This window comes from Trachemys scripta, chromosome 11 (assembly GCF_013100865.1).
Source record: "Trachemys scripta elegans isolate TJP31775 chromosome 11, CAS_Tse_1.0, whole genome shotgun sequence".
Classification (NCBI taxonomy): domain Eukaryota; kingdom Metazoa; phylum Chordata; order Testudines; family Emydidae; genus Trachemys; species Trachemys scripta.
This window is the reverse complement of record NC_048308.1, coordinates 69,248,744-69,268,820: the sequence shown is the minus strand read 5'-3', so window position 1 is coordinate 69,268,820 and position 20,077 is coordinate 69,248,744. Positions and strand designations below refer to the sequence as shown.

Sequence of the window (20,077 nt, the reverse complement as noted above, 5' to 3'; positions counted from 1 at the left end):
GGAATATCTGGAGATAAAAATGCATGGCGCAGATGAGGGAATTTCACAGAGCTGCTGTTTTGAAACCAAAGAACAACACTAGAGGCAGGAACTGGGGTTCCCCAAATGATAATGGGGTTGATAGAATAGCTGTAGACTGTAATGAGGAAGCTTTTGGGTTGAAGATGTAGAAAACTTCCTTCCAGCATTCAGATGGGAACAGGAAGATTTCAAAGTTATCAGGCACCCAGGAGATACTGATGCAAAGCACGAACTGTGTGTATCCTGCTGGGGACAACCTCCTAATAATCCCAGCATTAAGACATGGAACTAGACTTTTATTGCCTCTGAATGTCTGCAACTTGGTGGTGGGAATTTTTGTGTGTGCGCACATTTGACTTTTATAGTGATTTCTGGTTAGTGGGTTTAGTTCTCTGGCTGTTAAGTGGGGTAATTTTTCAAGTCCAGAGCATAAAGCAAGTTACAGTGAAAAAGATCTTGTGGCCCAGAAGAATTGAATCCTCAGTAACTCTCCTGTGAACTCTCAGCTGTGTGTCCGTTTATTCTAGGATATTTAAGTATAGCGGGACTAGAAACGCAAGAGCAACCTCCTCTGAGTTTCCTTTGCCTGTAGGGTTCTTATGACAAACTCTATTACTTTTTACCTAATTGAATTGGTCATAGACTTATTGTCTCTGCATTAAACTGTTACACTGTACATAGTATGTCAATTGAGCCTACAGTAGCAAACGTTTAGTTAACAGTAGGCATTGGCTATTCCCCAGCAGTTCAACACCTTGGGGACTAACCAGTTCAAAAAGCTGGGCATGCTGCAGATGCTTGCTGCTTTCAGGCATTGTTGGAGGAGTCGAGGTAAGTAAGGGGCTTTTGTTTAGTCACAGAGGCTTTGGCTTCATTGCCCCGAAAAAAAGTGCATTGTTACTGTGGGATAACTAATACACATTAGGATGTTACAGAAATATAGCTAGTGGAGACAGGGGACATTGTAGTTTTACCTGCAAGGTAAAAAGTCATGGTCAATGCTCCACCCTCGTTTGTGGCTGACCTCACCTATTTACTTCACAATAAAAACTCCAGTGCCTTGTCTTGACTAGGTTTTTGCAGCGGTATAGCTGATGTGTGTTAGTTATCCCTCAGTGAAAACAAAGCCAAAAACAGGATCTCATGCTGTTTGTGCAGGATTCCACCTCTTGTCTCCTTATCTTTTTTCTATCTTCTCCCCATCCCATTTTTTGTTAGCGTGGGGGCTGTGTGTGCATATGAGGTGGATAGTCTGAATTTCTCTTTTGCCTTCACTGTTTTGGGGATATGAAGATGTTCCCTTGCCACCTCACATTTTTCTTGTGCAACCAGATCAGAGCCTGTCTCTCTCCTGCTGCCTTTTAAAATAGAATCTGCAAGACAAAACTGATATGATTCTGTAAGCTTGTGCAAGGATTTATTTCTGGTCTACATTACACAGTTAATTTGATGCAAGGCAGCTTACATTGACATAGCTGTGTATGCGTATATACTTACATTTCGCTCCCGCCCACGTAACTGCCCTGTTATGCCAACTTAATAAAATCTCCTCCTCCGGTGGTGTAGAGTCATAGCCGATGTAGTTAGATTGTTGCAGTGTCAGTGTAGACATTGTGTTACTTACCTCCTGGAGGCCAATAACAGTTGATGTATCCCACAATGCCCCACCCTGACCACTCTGGTCACCAGTGTGAACTCTGCTGCCAAGCAGCCAGCTGGCTAGAGAACTGCCTTTCTCCTTTAAAGCCCTGGGAATTTTTGAAATTCCATTTCCTGATTGCCCGGCTTGGAGAGTACACCTAGCAACTGCCTAGCTGACCACGCTGACTACATGCTGCAGATGCTCCCCCGCCTGGAGAAAACAGGAGATGGTGGATTTCCTGGGTCTCTGGGGCGAAGAGGTTTTGCACAGTTCAGATGCAGCCGTAGAAACATCGACATCTACGAGCAGATCACTTGGGGCATGGAGGAGAAGGGCTACAAGAGGGATGAAAAGCAGAGCTATGTGAAAGCCAAGGATCTGCAATAGGTGTACCAGAAGGCAAGGGAAACTAACAATTGCTCTGCTGTGTAGCCACAAATTTGCTTTTACAAAGAGCTGCATGCCATCCTTAGATGAGACTCCATCATCACTCCCAAGAGCCCTATGGATACTTCGGAGGAGCCAGAGTCAGAGGCCTCTGCTGTGAACAGCGAAGAGGAGGTGTTGGATGAGGAAGTGGAGGAGGAGTAGAATGTGGGGGACAGGTGATTGGGGGAGGCAGCAGCTCAGCGAACCAGGGCATGTTTTTGACTCCAGCGCAGTCCGGCCAGTCCCTACAGTCCAGCACAGTCGATCTTGATGCAGGGGAAAGAACCTCTGGTAAGTATGCTGTTTTCTTTGAAATGACAGGGATGGAACCCACAAAATAGCAGTATACATCTATTGATTCACTCTTATTCTAGAAGAGGTAGTGAAACAAATATTAGAGGGAGAGTTATTGTCTGCTTCTCATCCCCCTCGACAGTTAGGCAGAGGGGGCCCCGCGGAACACACTATTTATGTGCACCAGGATGTGCCATGACTCTTCATAGATATCTCGATGAAACTTTCCTGGAGTTTGTCTGCAATCCTCTGCTGTAGGTTTCTGGGGAGGGCTGCCTTATTTCTTCTCCTGTGGTAGGATGCTCTCCCATGGCCCATAGTGGGAACCATTGCAGCATACAGGCTAGCAGCATAGGGTCCCTCTCACCCATTACCCTTAGGGGTGAGAGCTCAGCTATAGTCACCACTGCCTGTGGAAAGTGGTGCCAATATTCAGTTCATTTGCCTTATACACGCATACTCATGCCTGTGAGCCATCTCCCCTCATTTCCCCAATTTGCCCCCCACCCCAGGGCTGTGCTCACCATGGCTCATGCTGTATAAATCCCAATGAGAAGTGAGACTGTAGTGCTAACAACTTGTGTGGATCAAAGGGAGTGAGTTCGGCCTCCTGAATTTTGGTTTATCTCATGAATACACTGACAATGGTATTTCTGTATATTGTATTTTCAGCAGCTGCAAATGTGGCCATGAGGGTTTCTCCATCCACACCAGCAGAACGGACAAGCCAGATAAAGAGAAGAAGGAAAAGGACTTGGGGTGACCTATTCCAAGAGATCCTGCAACCCTCTGCTGCCTCCGATAAAAGCACAGGGCTTGGAGGATTACCATTGCAGACAGCATGGAGGATAGAGTGGAGAAGAGAGAGCTGCAGGAAAAGGAGAGGGACGTGCAGCTGGAGATGCTTGCACTTCTCAGGCAGCAAACAGACATGCTGCAGACTCTGGTGGATCTGCCGGTTCAACAATCCTATGCTCGCTTCTCTCTGCAGCCCATAGAGAACTGCATACTGGGAAAACTCTGTGCCCCCTGCCCCTCAACATTCTGTGTGGCGTTGGGCTGCTGCACTGTCCTTACCATTCCACCCCTGGGAACATTAAAGACATTCACAGCTGCACTATGCTGACCTGGGAAAGACATGGTTGGTGTATGTGAATTTGAAATGGAAATGACTGTTCTTTCCCCATCATAAGTTCTTTTTCCTTAATTTATTACGTTTAAGTGAAAAATGTTTTTTCTATTTGCATCATTGTGGAATAAAGGTGTTTTGGGAAACATAATTCACGGGTATTAGTTCTCAACATATGCTAGGTGGTGCTGACATCATTCACAGACAGTATTAATAGGTGCATTGGCAATGTTATATTATTTCACACACAGAATTCACTAAATGGTTCATACAGGGCTGCAAAAGAGCAAAGACAGGTAGAGCAAATTACAGCAACACACTCTACTCTGGCTCACTATTAAAATGGTCTTTCAAAGCCTCCCTAAGCCATATAGCTCCATATTGAGCTCTTCTTATAGCCCTGGTATCTGGGTGCTCAAAATCAGCAGACAGCTGCTCCATCTCCACTTTGCTTCACAGATACTATGCAGGGTACAGCAAGCAGCTATAACCAATGGAATATTTTTTTCCCTGAGGTCCAATCTCTTGAGTAGACAGCGCCAGCAACCCTTCAAACGCCCAAAGGCACGTTCAACTGTCATTCTGCACCTGCTCAGCCTATAGTTGAAGCACTCCTTGGTGCTGTCAGGGTGCTGGTGTATGGCTTCATGAGCCATGGGAGCAAGGGGTAGGCTGGGTCTCCCAGGATCACTGTTGGCATTTCAACATTGCTAGTGGTAAGCTACTGGTTGTGAAAGCAAGTCCCTGCTTGCACCTCTCTGAACAGTCCTGTCTTCCTAAAGATGCATGTATTTTGCACCTTTCCTGGCCAGCCCACACTGAGGTTGGTGAAGTGTCCCCAGTAATCCACCAGTTCTTGTATTTCCATGGGAAAGTAGCACTTTCTGTTGGTGTACTCTATGGCAAGGTGGTCTGGTGCCAAAATGGGGATATGCGTGCCATCTATCACCCCACCGTGGTTTGGGAAGCCCATTGCTGGAAAACCACCCACTATGTCCTGCTCATTGGCCAGATTCACAGTTCATCCTAGCAGGAGCAATTAGAGGCCCTGCACACTTGCATCATAACAGACCCCGTTTTGGATTTCCTAACTCCAAATCAATTAATGACTGATCGGTAGCAATCTGGCATTGCAAGTTTCCACAGTGCGATCACCATTCGCTTTTCCACTGTCAGTGCGGATCTCATTTTGGTGTTGCTATGCTGGAGGGAGCTCTTCACACAGATCCAGAAATGTGGCCTTGAGCATCTGAAAGTTCTGCAGCTAGTGCTTGTCATCCCAAACCTGCATGACCATGCTTGTTACTTGGGCCCAGAACTGACACTCCACTGTCTGAAGCTGCTCCATGAATGCCACCAGCAACCTTGAATTGTTTCTTTTTATGTCCCACATCATCATCATTTCCCCGCAGCTCCTCTTGTGGCTCTGCAGATATTGTCCTGGGCTCACGCTTATCACAATAGTGCAGAGCTGTGCAGGGTCCAGGCTTCTGTCACAGATGGCGGACAGGGAGATGGGACGCGCAGGTTTGTGTGGGTGATTTTGAAAGGAGGCGTGAAACACTATGGGATACAGATAAAATTATGGGATAGAAAACACTGCATTATGGGAAGTTGAACCCGTGCTCCCTGGGATCCCTGTATGACTTGTTTCTGACCCATGAGGCATTGCAAAACTGTCCCCAAACACCCTACACTACATGGTGGCAAGTTACACAGTGGGATGGCTACCCATGGTACACTGTTCTCTGCGTCGATACAAGTGCTCCTAGTGGGATGCACACCACCGACACAAAGAGCATAGTGTCGACACACACACTATGTAATAATTGTCCTGGCTGAATTCCCATGTAACTTAAGTTGACGTAATTCTGCTGCTGAGATGAGGTGAGAAAAGAAAAGACTAGACCCAGCTGAAAATGCATAGCGCAGGTTTCCAGCAGGAGCAGTGGTGAAAACTAAAAAGATTATGCTAAGATTCACTCATTTTTACTCACCTTTTCCAATCAGGAGAGCACAAAATGAAACGTACAAAATTATATTAGTTTAACTTGAGGACAGCTGGCACCTCACTCACTAAGTAAACTTTCCTGTACTGAGTGGGAGGTGTTTTTTTTTTCCTCCCAAAGCCTTGGTTAAAGTGGAGATTATCCCAGCACGCAAGAAATGGCAATGGTAGATTTGCATCTGCCAAATCCTCCTATCCGTCAGAGCAGCATCACAGCTGACAGTGTGTTAATGACAAGACAGCCAAGATGTTTCTGTTTTTATTTGATGTGTACATGCTACACGGAGAGTGAAACACATGGCGATACCTAGAACAAAATGATATTGAATTAAGTGCTAGTGTGTCCACAACAGAGAGGCTATTTTTTAAGTGTTATTGAAAGTCAATTGAATTTTGAAATAAACTACATAAAGGGAAATTGGTTGTGTACTCTGTTAGTACTAGCAGTGTTCTGTTGTGCAATTGTACTGGTTTGACAGATGAGTCATTTGCTTAAACCATGGTTAGTGACACACATGATACATCTCCTCTTTACTTTCCTTGTCTCCTTGCTGTCTGTCTGCTTTACATACCACACTTTTGGGAATGCTTGCATTGCCAAGTGATCACATCTTGGCTGAATATGAGAGCCCATTTCAACCATGATTCCTATCCTCCTCTTTCCATAATACTGGGGACAGGGTCTTGCAAGTAGTGGAGACAGAAATTTTTGACGTGCAGCTGCTGCAGAGAATGAAATTCAGGTTGTCAGGCAGTACAAGTCTTATGATGACCTGCTGATGGTTTCATTTTTGTGCAACCCCTGTTAAAAGCAAAACTCCATTTTACCATTTAATAAAAACAGAAATTTGATTATACTACTTAAACATCATTGAAATGAGCTGCACCAGCTGTGCCTGTGGCATTTGTGCTCACGCACGAAGTATGGCCAAGTAGTTCCACCTCAAGTCTACATTTATTCTTATCTATAAATCTGCCGTCATGAAGGAACTCGTGTAGTGTGAGTCATCACCCTATAACGGGTCATGTTCCCAGACTATTGATCAACTCCGTAATATGCCTGAGGAAGTGAAGGGCCATGTTAACTGCTAAACCTGTCTCTCTTGTGCCACAGCACTATTATTATGTTCACTGCCACTTAGATTAATTTTGGGTTGTGCGCTTCTGCTTGTGGCTCTTTTGTTTAGGGATGTTATGGAAATATGAAAAGCATATAGCATTTGCTCCTGTCACAAGCTAGCATATTAACAGCCTCGGTTAAATGGAGCAGTTAGGATGCAGACAGGAGAAGATGTTTACTGTAGTAAATATATGGTTTGGGGCTTGATACTTTAGATTGCTGAGAACTTCATTCAAGGCACTCAGTGCCTACAACTCCCACAAGTTATTTGGGGTTTGCTCATGTAACTTCATTGCGCTCTTTGTATATAGAGTTCTATCTTGTCCTCTCCTGATTTAATTATTTCTCTTTGCATGCTACCCAAAAATACTGGGAGTTGCAAGTTAAACATCAGGAGAGTGTGTTAATGTACAGTGGAGCAGAATAGTACATCATGTGGTATTTTCCCATTTCAGTGGTGTTTTCTCTGCAGTGCCAATCAGTGAAGTTAGTGTTACACAATCTACTATAGTTGTGTTATGTACTGATGAAGAAAATGAAGCACAGGGAAGTTAAATGACTTGTCAGAGGTCACATTAGCAGTATTGTTGAAATAGAATGCAAATCTTTTGATTCCTAGTCTGAGGTTTTAATCACAAAAGTATTAAGCATCCTTCAACTTGCTAGTATACAAGAATGACTTCTAGGGCAACGTTTCTCAAATGCGGCCACCAGGGGCTCTTCTTGCGGCCCCAGGGTCCTGGGCAGTGATTGGTGGGGGGGAGGGGAAGGGGAGGACGACAAAGTGGCCCCTCTTCTGGGGCTGCCAGCAGGGGTTGGCCTCTGTACCTCTCTGGAGCCACAAATGCCAGAGGAGCAGGCAGCCCATGTGAGTTCGCCACATTCCCAGAGGCAGTGGGGCTTGGGCTTCTGGTTTCCGCCCTGCGGTGGCAGGGAGCAGGCTCTGGCTGTGGGGCTCCATCCCCTGGCTGCAGGGCTTCAAGCTCCGGCTGCAGGCTCACCAACCTCCCATTGTCCCTGGATCCCAATACTTCCCTCTGCCCTCCATCGCCCCTGACCTCCACTGCCTCCCTACCCACCTCTCTCTCTAGGGCTTAATTTGTTGCCCGTCTTGTGCCAAACCTGAGTAAGTGATATGAAAACCAATATTTCTATGTTTGTTAATATTGCTTTTCACTGCCTCCCAGCTAGATAGTAACATATTAACGAACATACAAATATCAGTTTTCACAGCAGTAGATTTACTAGCTATCAAGTCTAAAAAAAGGAATAAAAAGGCAAAAGAAACAACAAAAAGACAAGACCATGCAAAGCACCTTATTTTGTTTCTCTTCTGACCAGTAAAGAATAGACAATTGTTCATTATTTTTATTGAGTCAGCAAAAAACCTTACTTAAATGAATTACAATGATTTGGACATGTAGATGTGCATATTGGTTTTTCCTAAAGTTAAGTATTTTAGGGGAAATTGTCAGAGTGGCCACCAGCAAGAGTTGGTGGCCGCACTCTAAGACTACCAAAAATTTCTTGTGAGAACCCCAGTTCTAGGGGAGCAATATCTGTTTGCTCCAAGAAAGCTGATTACTTAACCCATGTGGTCAGGACTGGGGTGGGGAGGAGGAGAAGGAGGTGGTTGGTACTCTCCCAAAGTCTGTTTGTAAACCAAGCTCCATTTGTTTGAGCTGGCCAAATGAGAAGCTACTGTCTGAAGAGCATGCGTATGTAGTTTGCTGGGCACTGCTGAATGGTGCTTCTGTCATTGAGGTTCAGATATACCCCTGGGTAGGGCTAGATTAAGACACAGGCACAGTGGGCATGTGCTTTGGTCCTGGCTCCCAAAGTCAGGTAATGTCAGAATCTCAACTTTTATTTCTAGAAGCTCAGTTTCTACTTCTCACAGTTGCAAATTAAAGCTTGAAAATATCCACTGGGTGCAGTCAGTGCAATGATCCTATAGAGCAGTGGTTCCCAAACTGGGGTTCGTGAAATGTTACAGAGCGTTCTCGGGAACAAATTCCCTAATGGCGGACAGAGCTGTCCCTAGGGACTGCGGGCAGCATAAGCCCCTAGACTTCGAAGAGCTAAGCAGATTTTCAGAACTACACCTATTTCTGGTAATTTAACACACACGTGATTATTCATCTGTTTTCTTTGCAACTGATATTACTCTCCTGAGAAGCTGTTAAAATAGTGCTGAGATTTCCACTCTGGTCCAGTCGATTTTGGTATCCTTGAATGGAAGAACAATCATTTTCTTAGGTCACTGTAGCTGTTTCAGTCATCTTACTGGGATGGAAAAAGACTCTTTCAAGTAATATTGTTCTTTCACCAGAACAATAACTTCCTATGCAGTATACTTTACAGTACTGCTACTCCTCTTTGAACCATCACTGTTGGGCCCAGTCAATTGCTATACTGTTACAAATATTAAAATCTTAGCTAGAGAGGTTTATGTTGATGAGCTTGCCTGTTGTGACAGCCTTTGATTACCCATAACATTTTCATTTTGTCCAATCTGAGCATACTCTTTTCTGAGAAAGATACCCCTCCTGGTCAAGGCCTCAGAAGCTCCTGCCTGGTTCAGCTTCACAGCAGACAGCAGCTAGACAGTAGCCAGTCACAAACAGGATCTTTCTATGATCTTTGTTGTTGGAAAGCTCTAGGCTGCGATATGTTAAGGAAAAAATAAATACCCAACCTTTTTCTTTGTCAGGAGTTTATTTCATATCTGTGCTATAGAATGCCTGCAGTACCTATCTGCTAAACTGGATGACATCCATGTAATATGTTGAATATACTTTTATCAGACAGAACAGTATATTGTACTCTTCTGTTACCCAGAAAACACGCTTAGTTTTTCCACAGTTCTTTACAATTTAGGATATACCCTTATCATAGTTTAGCCCATCTGGAGCACTGCAAACAAGAAAAAGCACTCCAAACTCATTTGCATGCCACTCCTAAACATGCTAGGCACCGTAAAATTTGCTTGTCTGAATCCTTTGTGTGGATTCAGGATTCATATGTGTGGAGGAGGGAATGTTTTGTGTTGTCCGTGCATGCTAGTTCTCAGCATCAGTATCAACCTGATATGTTTAAAAAATTTTAGAAGTAAAAACGGGTCAGTCAGGAAGACAACTACATAGTGAAAACAGGCTGGTGTATTTGTGGTTCCTGTGATTCCCCACAATTGCTAATCTTGATTAACAGATTAATTCCTTGGTATAGGGCATCAGATTTTCCCAGCATTTAGTCAATTGCCAGCAATCTTCAGTGATTAATAACAGTTAGGGGCCCTGAGTTGTGTGAAAAATGATTATTTTCTTATAATAGATGCATTCATGAACATGGAGGACACAACTAGATATAACCTTACACTTCACAGATGGAGGCAGCTGAGTTGAAAAGATTTTTAAGAATCTGATCTCCCCTTGAAATTGAGCGGAGAGTGTAACTAAGTGCCAAAGGATGCCGTCTAAATCATTGAAGCTAGAACAAAGAATAAACAAATGAAATATTTCAGAAGTAGACTTGATAGAGAGAACCATCTTAACTATTTTTGGAGGCTTCCTGGGGTTAATGAATGTTGTTGCCATGGGAAGAATGAGCCCAAGTCAATACTTAGAAACATAAAACTGATCGTACACACTACCCTTAGCTAATTGGATAAAATGATTTGTGTTAATTACTCCTGGGGGGAATTGTGCGCCACTGCATCTGCGCAGAATTCATGTCCCCCGCAGATTTCTTTGCTTCCCCGCAAAAAAAAGACTTTCTGACAGGGACGCAAAGGGAAGCTGCAAGAGCAGTCATGCACCACTCCCTAGCTGCGCAAGTACATCATTGCAGGCACCCAGAGCAGCTAGCGGAGAGGTAGATCAGTGCAGGGCTGGGGACACCTGAGCCGGGATCAGCTGTTGTCCCGACTGGGCTGGAGGCAGGAGAGGATGGGACTTACTCTTTCCCTGCAAGGAGTGGCTGGGTCTGTGTCAGACCCACCCCCAAAAACCTCCCTCAGCTGCAGGAAGCTCAGCATCCTCTCCTGCTTCCTTCCCCCATTGGTCATCAGCTCTGGGGGAGGGGCCACTGTACGGGGAGCTGCTCCCCCATCCGCCCAACCGCTGTGCATTTGGACCTCCCATATCCAGACACCCCCACCAAGCCTCACCCCATACTCCCAGAATCCCCCTATTCCTCCATACCTGAACCCCACCCCACTGAACCTCAACCCCTGCATCTGGAGCCCCCTGCACCCAGAGCCCCTGCCTCTGGACACCCACCCCTGGACCCAGACCACCCCCCACTAAGCTCCCTGCACTCAAATCCCCACCTTGATGAGTCCCACCCCCCTGCACCTCCCTGAGCCCCCAAATCCAGACCCCCACACCACTGACCCCCAACTAGCTGCACCCAGACCCCTCTGCTGAGCCCCCCACACCCAGACCCCTCTGCAGAGCCCTAACCACTTTCACCTGGAAGCCCCTGTAGAGTCCCATTGCCCCTGCACCTGGAACCCTCCCCCCCCATGAGCCTCTGTGCATCCAGATCCTCTCACATCTAGACCTCCCACTGAGCTGCCTACACCCAGATTGTCCTGTCTGGTTGAGCCTACCTGCCCCACGCCTGGTGCAGAAGGGCAGAGCCCCTGGTTGTTTCTGGGGCAGGTCCAGGCCTTGTGCTGTGTCAGGGTCAGGTGCAGCCTCACCACTGAGTCTATGTCCCAGGGGTGGGAAAGCTGCCGGGTGATCTCCCACCTTCTACAGCCAGCGGCCTGTGCTCCCCACTGCCATGCTGAGCCTCAGCGTTTATTGAGAAATAAATCTTGCAGAATTTTAAAATATTGTGCATAGAATTTTTAATTTTTTGGCACAGAATGGCTCCGGAGTAGTTAACACATTTGACATGTCAGGTGCATTACTTACACTCATCATGCTTTTTTTTTTAGCCAATGCATTAAAATACAGTAACTCCTCGCTTAACATTGTAGTTATGTTCCTGAAAAATGAGACTTTAAGCAAAACAATATTAAGCGAATCCAATTTCCCCATAAGAATTAGTGTAAGGTGTGGGGGTGGGGTTAGGTTCCATGGAAATTTTTTTCACCAGACAAAAAACTATATATTCTATAGATATACACACAGTATACGTTTTAAACAAACGATTTAATACTGTTCACCGCTATAATGATTGTGAAGCTTCGTTGAGGCGGTGAAGTTAGAGGGTGGAAGAGGGAGGGATATTTCCCAGGGAATGCCTTGCTGCTAAATTATGAACTAGCGCTTGGCTGAGCCCTCTCACACAAGGCAGCACGAACATGAGGGCGGGGAGACAGCATAGCAGACAGAGACAGACACACACCTTGTGTGTCGGGGAGAGAGAAAGATGCACTGCCCCTTTAAGCACTCTTTTTAAGTGGATCAGGAAGTTGAGACAGCAGCTGCTGCCCCAAGCCCTCTATATCTCTCTACATCTGTGTCCCTATATGGAGAAGGGATAAGCGGGGTGCAGGAGCAGGGGGAAGGGGGAAACCCTGACAGTCCCCCCCTTCCCCACCTGCACAGCAAGCAGGAGTCTCTGGGAGCAGCTCCAAGGCAGAGGGAAGGAGCAGCACATGGCAGTGGGGGGTGGGACAGCTGAACTGCCGGCAACTGATAGCCTGCTGGGCGGCTGCAGCACAGGGAACTTAGGGGAGTGGGGAGCCGATGCGGGGGGCTGCCGGTCCACCCTGGTTCCAAGCCCCAACCAGCTAGCTGCAACGGGCTGCTCTTCCTGCAAGCAGTGGACAAAGCAGGCAGCTGCCGAATGACCTCAGAAGGGAGCATTGCACAACTTTAAATGAGCATGTTCCCTAATTGATCAACAATGAAACAATATTAACCAGGACGACTTTTAAGTGAGGAGTTACTGTATTGGAACTGTGAAGACTTGTATGATAAATGCATATGAGCACTCCATGTTGTAAGATTTGGAGAATCTTGTACGTTAATGGTGTGTATATATAGCAATGAATAACATTTATGAAGTGTAATGCTTTTGATCCACGATCCACAATCCTCAGGATCTGAAACAAATACATAAAAAGAAAACACATAATGGGGAAAATGTACCACAATTATTGAATGAACTGTTGGAACATAATTACATTTCCTCACTGGGCCCCTTCCAAAAGATAATGCTACGTCTCACAACCAGAACATTGTTTGTGCTTTTCTTCCTTGGTCAACTGTGTGCATCAAATGGCAATGGAGTTGATACATGTTTTAAAAGAAATAAACTTCAGTTTGTTGTAGACATCATTAAAGTCACCTCTTACTCTTGACATTTCAGTCCTTCCTGCCTAGTCCCACCCTGCTGTTTCATTGCCCTCTTCTCCACCAATTTGTAGCATAATTGTTGTGAGCTTTTCAGGGCATGTACCTTATCTTTTGTGCACAGTGTGTGGCACTCAACAGAGATTTTCAAATGGTGTAAAATAATAATGGAAATCCAGAAACGGCCATGAATACATCCAGTGGAGAACTGATGTGCAGACTAAGGCTATGTCTACACTACCGTGGTAAGCTGACCTAAGATTCACATAGCTGGAGTTGCGTAAAATGTATCTGGAGTCGACTTACTTTAGGTCGACTTACTGGGGTGTCTACACCGCACTGGGTTGATGGGAGACACTCTCCTGTTGACTTACTTTACTCTTCTCATTCCGGGTGGAGTACAGGTGTCAACAGGAGAACACTCTGCTGTTGATTTAACGGGTCTTCACTAGACCCGCTAAATCGACCCCTGGTGCATCGATTGCCAGAGTGTCGATCTGACGGTAATGTAGACATAACCTGAGAAATAACAAAATGTCTTTTCAAATATTTGAAGTCTTTGGGTAGATTAAAAAACAAACAAAATATCTAGCCATGGTAAAAATAGACTTCCTTTCTTTGTACCTCTGTTCTGTCATTCTGGAATCTGAGTTCATGCTTTTTTGATTGTTGCAGGCAGTTCCACCTCTGATTTCTAGGTTTTTGACAGCCAGCATAGCCTACATTAGAATCAACATGCACTTGCTCATGTTCTCAACTACAAACTACCTTGCTATGAGACAGCAGCGCCTGTCACTGTGGTGGCAGAACCATAGAATATTAGGGTTGGAAGGGACCTCAGAAGGTCATCTAGTCCAACCCCCTGCTCAAAGCAGGACCAATCCCCTGCTAAATCCCCAAATCCCTAAATGGCCCCCTCAAGGATTAAACTCAGAACCCTGGGTTTAGAAGGCCAATGCTCAAACCACTGAGCTATCCCTCCCCCCCCCAATGTACAATATGGACTATGATGCAGAAAAAATTACAGGAAGATACTGTTGAACCACTTAACACTGTGCTCAGAATTGGTATTAATGAACAGTGGTGGGCAGATAAAATTAACACAAGTCCTGGAGTGATATAGCAATTCATTGGGGGGCTGCAGTGACTGTGGAGTAGACCTTAGCCATTGTATGGCAGGCCTATTTTGTTCTGTTTGTCTCATGGGACTTTCACCCTCTTCCTTGGGGGGTAGGATGGGAGCAGACGGGACACTAAAGCTCAGTGCCCTCCCCCCACCACCCTGATTTCGCCAAGCAGATATCTTCCTTCCCTCTGATTCTTGGGATCCTGGGGAAATTCTGGGCACAAGGAGGTTCTCATTCACTTCAGAATGGTCCTGCTAGTTGTGCTGTTCAGACAAATGACCCTCTTATTCAGAGATCCTCTTCTCCTTTCTTTCTTACTCAATCTCTCTTATTCAAGTCCTAATGTATTGCCAAAATTCCCCCCACCCCCCAAAAAAACAAACAATAAAAAAAACAATCACCATAAAAGGTCTGGCTTAAAAAAGAGAGCTCCTGGCTAAACAGCACTTGTCAGACCAGGTAGTCTCCACTTACAGAAATAATGTTGAGGGCCACGTTTTCAGCCAGACTGCAAATTCACCCTATGCCAGTTATGCAACTAGAGATGTCGAGACAATTGGTTCACATAAAGGTCTGTTTTCATGCAGGTTGGTCCTGGGATGCAAATTTCAGAGACCAGTTTTGAAAGTTTGGCCCAAAATGTTTGTTGCCACACAATTATGTAGAAAGAACGAGGGGTACTTGTGGCATCTTAGAGACTAACAAATTTATTTGAGAATAAGCTTTCATGGGCTAAAACCCACTTCATTGGATGCCTGCAGTGGAAAATACAGTAGGAAGTTTATATATATAATATATATAACACACACACACACACACACACACACACACACAGAGAGAACATGAAAAAATGGGTGTTGCCATACCCACTATACCGAAAGTGATCAATTAAGGTGAGCTATTATCAACTGGAGGAAAAAAAAACAAAACAAAAAACCTTTTGTAGTGATAATCAGGATGGCCCATTTCCAACAGTTGACGAGAAGGTGGGAGTAACAGTAGGGGAAAAAAATAAGCATGGGGAAATAGTTTTACTTTGTGTAATGACCCATCCACTCCCAGTCTTTATTCAAGCCTAATTTAATGGTGTCAAGTTTGCAAATTAATTCCAATTCAGTAGTTTCTCGTTGGAGTCTGTTTTTGAAGTTTTCGTTGTTGTAATATTGCGACTTTTAAATCTGTAATCGAGTGACCAGGGAGATTGAAGTGTTCTCTGACTGGTTTTTGAACGTTATAATTCTTGACATCTGATTTGTGTCCATTTATTCTTTTACGTAGAGACTGTCCCCCTACTGTTACTCACACCTTCTTGTCAACTGTTGGAAATGGGCCATCCTAATTAGCATTACAAAAGGTTTTTTGTTTTTTTTCCCCTCCTGCTGTTAATAGCTCACCTTAACTGATCACTCTCGGTATAGTGGCAACACCCATTTTTTCATGTTCTCTGTGTGTGTGTGTGTGTGTGTGTGTGTGTGTGTGTGTGTGTATTTTCTTCCTACTGTATTTTCCACTGCATGCATCCGATGAAGTGGGTTTTAGCCCACGAAAGCTTATGCTCAAATACATTTGTTAGTCTCTAAGGTGCCACAAGTACTCCTTTTTGCTGATACGGACTAACACGGCTACCACTCTGAAACCTGTCACAATTATGTAGCAGTCTTGTATGCTTGGGGGGAAAGGAGGGGAATCTTCCAAATGAATTGGCATGCCCCATCAGTCTTAGCAGGGTTTCAGCTTTTACCTCTAGCAGCGGCATAGTAACCTGTAGACGTTTTTGTCTTCAGTTGAAGCCATGTCATAGGTTACAGAGCGCATCCTTTTGTTTAGCTGGTGTTTGAGAATGAGGCACATCCAAGCTCTCCAAATGACTGAACTTGTCAAGAGTCTTACCTCACACTTATTTTTAGATGTAGATGTTTCAGTATATACCAGCGTACTCAGTAATTCCTCTTGGGTGAAAATTAGATTAAAAGCTTCCGGTGTGCTCCGTTTAAACACTCTTCAAAGTCAGCTTACACAGAACCCTACTGAACAGATGGCCTACCTACTACCACGTCGCTCCAGCTTTACTTGGGATTGATTTATTTTGGTCTGTTGCTTAGGTTGGTAGCACCTACGCTTGTAAATACAGTGGCATTTCCCTTGACATAATCTTGTTAGTTTCTTTTGCTGTAGGTGACTCCCAAGCTGCTTGTTTTCACTATGTCCAATGCAGTAGGTCTGATCCCCTTTCTCTCCTGCTTCTTTTTTCTTTCTTTCATTCTTGCCCTCCTTATTATCTATTTTAAATTCCTTTCTGCTTTTATTCATGTTTTCCCCTCCTTATAGTCCACATCACTCCCTGCACCTATGGCCAATTGGGCAAGGGCTGGTCCATGAGCTTGGATTATGAGCTCTATGCTTAAGATACTTCCATAGCTGCATTATTGGCAATCTCTGGAGTATGGAAGGAGAATGAGCAACTTTCAAGAAGCTACCTTCACCTAGTTCTTTACTGGAGTATGTTTGCAGTGGGGGAGAATAGATCCAGGATCATAAGGCTTTCCCCAAGCCCACTGCTCCCCAAACTCTGTCACTTTGGGATTGTTTGGCATCCTACCTACTGTTTTGAACAAACTTTATTAGGAAGACCACCTTAGTTCAACATGCCGATAAGAAGGATCCCATGAAATGGATAGAATGTCTATTAATTTATTATACGTTCATTGAACACCTTTATTGTGTTCAGAGATCAAAAGTGCACAGTGGCACTGACCCAGGAGCTTACGTACTGAACTAGATGGATGATAAAACAGTTGAGACTCACAATCGACAACCAGGGAAAGGTGTGGTCTTGAAATCATGTATAGTATTCCACCTTTTCAAAAAGGTATGATCAAGTAAATACTTTCAGAACTGTAGTTTAAGGAGGAATTTGAATACAAGGGAATGATTGACAAATGCACAAGAGGGTGCTTCTTCCGAGTGTAGGGGACAGCATATCAGAAAGTGAAGTAAATGGGCTACCAAAGGGGTGGTTTAAAGCAAGAATTTGGTGAAACAGAGCAATTGAAACTGCCACTTACTTGCAGGTTTTTAACAAAAAAATTTTTCCTTTGTGTGACTCATAACAGTAATGTTCCTTCTGCTGACTCTGCAGCAGCAGTTACACCAGAATTGCTACCTGGGATAATTGATGTTAATGGACAAAATAGTCCAACATGGTATGAAAGCTTTAGATAAGTTGAATTTTTTTTAAAAAGCATAGAATAAATGTTCCTTCATCTTTTACTCAATCTCGGTGTGCAGTTGAATAAAGAGTGTTCTGGAAGTCTGGCATCCTCAGCGGAGGGGCTAAGATTGCAGTGCATTATTGTATATAATGTACAGTAGCGGTGATGTGTGTGCCTGAGGAGGAGTAGAGGACTGTAAATAGATTAGCTTCTCATGGCGTTCCTTTTGCGCTGGGTATGCAGTATGCTCTCACAATGAATTTTTTGGGGGTATTAATAATTTGTGTGTTCTGAGATACATCACTTGTTTTTCTTATAAATAGTATTTCTCCTAAACATAGAGATTATAATATTAAATCTTCTTTTGGAGAATTGACAGGTTTTTTGTTTAAATAAAATTATACAAATCATACTATTTGTTATATTTTTTAAATATCAGAAGATTTGATTATGGCTCAATGTGTATCATCTTTTCATTCCAGGGAATTGTGGGGAATTTAGCTAGTGGCAAGTCTGCACTTGTGCACCGGTATCTGACTGGCACATATGTCCAGGAGGAATCACCTGAAGGTAAGTGGATATGCGGATGATTAAAAGCATGCTGATTTTAGTTTTTGCTTTCATGCAATGCACTGTTAATCGCTGTTTTTATATATCATACAGAAATAGTACAGTAAAAAAAAATCATCATTGGTTGCTATGCAATGTTGGTAAAAAATAAAGTATGTTTCCTTTTAACATTTGTCATAGTGGAGATAAGTAGCGGCAACGAGAACAATTGTATACCTCTTTTTTTCTAATATCTTAACGTTTTTAAATTCTTTCCCATGAAGTATTTGTGCATATGGGAAATGTTCTTAATCTCAGTTTCATAAATGCAAACACTACCCAATGTAGCACTTACTACTATGAGTACTTCCATTCATTCCAATTATCTGCTGAAGGCAATAACTACTATTCTTGGTATTGGCTATATACAGGATTGGGCCCTTCAGTTTGTTGTACCAGAGACAGTAAAGATTTTCAAATAAAACTTGTGCGTTTTGAATTTGCTCCAGTATTTTTTAGAACACTAATTTTTGGGCCTGGAGAAGAACAAGTTTTTTTTCAATTCTAGTTTTATGCTACAGTTTAATATGTAGTTCAAAACTTTCATTGTATTTGTTATTTTAATTTAAGCGTAGTCACTTTTACGGTTTGAGTTCATGTATATCATCGTAGCACATAATTGAGGTATATTTTTCACTAAAAATATTTTCTTGATTTTTATTTATTCTCCTTATGAACTTTAAATCCAACTCTGAGACACTGAATTTCTGGTTCCTTCTTTTCCTTACTGGCTGTTCCATTCTTTGCAGATATGGATGCAGGTAACTATTCATTCTCTTCATGGCAGTGCTTGTCTTGTTTTGAAGAGGGAGGAGGCACAGCTTTTGTACTGTAGTGTTTTCCCCTTGTTTTGTGTATCATCTTAATTTTGTTTTTCTTTTGATTTTCTTAAATTTTAAGCACATCTCTCTGTCTTGTCCCTTTCTGTAGATGTCTTTTTAGCAGTAGTCATATGTAGTTTCATGTGTCTGCTGTAACACCTGTTTCAAATTAATGCTTGCCGTAGGAGGTTATACAGTTCAGAGTGTTAGAACATAGTATTCTTGAGGTTTTAACTAGTCTTGGTAGTTAAAAATCTGTGTGAGGCTTCACTGTGGAGTCAGCCATTTTCATGGGCAAATGCAATAGCGGTGCAAACATTTTCTAGATTTTATTACTTCGCATAAAAGAGACTTAGGTTGTTTCTCTACTGTTGATAGAGGTGACGTTTGAGGACCATTGCAAAAGGAGCGATAGTTGGATTTGTACCTTAATGCTCAGAAATCCTCTACTGGAATGTTGGAAAAGGTGTTGGAAAGTCACTACCTAGTACTGCCGCTTCAAGCGGCTATCAATAATGAGAAACAAATAAAGATAAATGGTGGGTAAGTCCCGAAACTGAGAGAGCCTCACAATGAAAAGAGCATAATCAGTATCTCCACTGATTTTTATTTATTTATTTATTACTCTCATGAGCAGAAGATAATAAATATTTGATTAGTTCTTTCAGATGACAGACTTGTTTCTGTTCTGTAGAATTTTAATGGCACTCTTTCCCCTAAACCTGGAATATTTAGTTTTTCTTGATTCTGTGATTTGTTGCTCTGTTGTGAGCATATTCCCATCTGTCCTCTTTGTCTTTAGGGATAGTTATTTACTGTACTTGAAAGTGACATTTAGGCTGTTTTCATGGACAGGATTAGATCACCATAGCAGAGTCGGATCATTTCTTTGCACATAAATGTAGCTGACAGGCCTTACTAATGGCACCATGCATTTTCATTAACAGGTAAAACTGAAACAATTAAAAGCCATAATTCACCTTGTAAACGATAGGGTTAGGCTGTCCGATGAAATCAGTACGTAGGAATTTAATTAACTTTGACAACCTGTCGTTAGTAAACATCATCTTTGGAAATAGCTCTAGCCCCACATAATTTGTGACAGTAATAGTTTATCCTCTCCCCATATTCTCGTGTGAAAACACCCTGTCAATCTGGGTCCACACTGGCAGTTCGATTGAATCTAGGCAAAGAAACGAGCTTGTTGCTCCAAGTTACGCATTGGGATTTAGATCCAAGCTCTATGCATAATCGTATAAGGGATTCGGCTCCTCTATGGCTTTTGAATGTTTGAACTGTTAGCAGTAACCTTCAGATTAGATGCTAATGTGAGGTGTTGCCTTTGCCCCTTGCT

At 43.4% G+C, this 20,077-nt stretch overlaps 1 protein-coding gene across 5 annotated transcripts in view; it reads left to right on the top strand.

Annotated features, from left to right (window-relative positions):
• AGAP1 (ArfGAP with GTPase domain, ankyrin repeat and PH domain 1) overlaps positions 1–20,077 on the top strand; it is a 641,433-nt gene that overhangs the window by 226,381 nt on the left and 394,975 nt on the right. For 3 of the 5 annotated variants that reach the window (XM_034785590.1, XM_034785591.1, XM_034785588.1), the window contains exons 3-4: positions 17,776–17,863; positions 18,652–18,663. In XM_034785590.1, the coding sequence (XP_034641481.1) occupies positions 17,776–17,863; positions 18,652–18,663 (100 nt within the window). The remainder of the gene's footprint in view (positions 1–17,775; positions 17,864–18,651; positions 18,664–20,077) is intronic. The other 2 variants (XM_034785592.1, XM_034785589.1) reach the window with 1 other exon arrangement.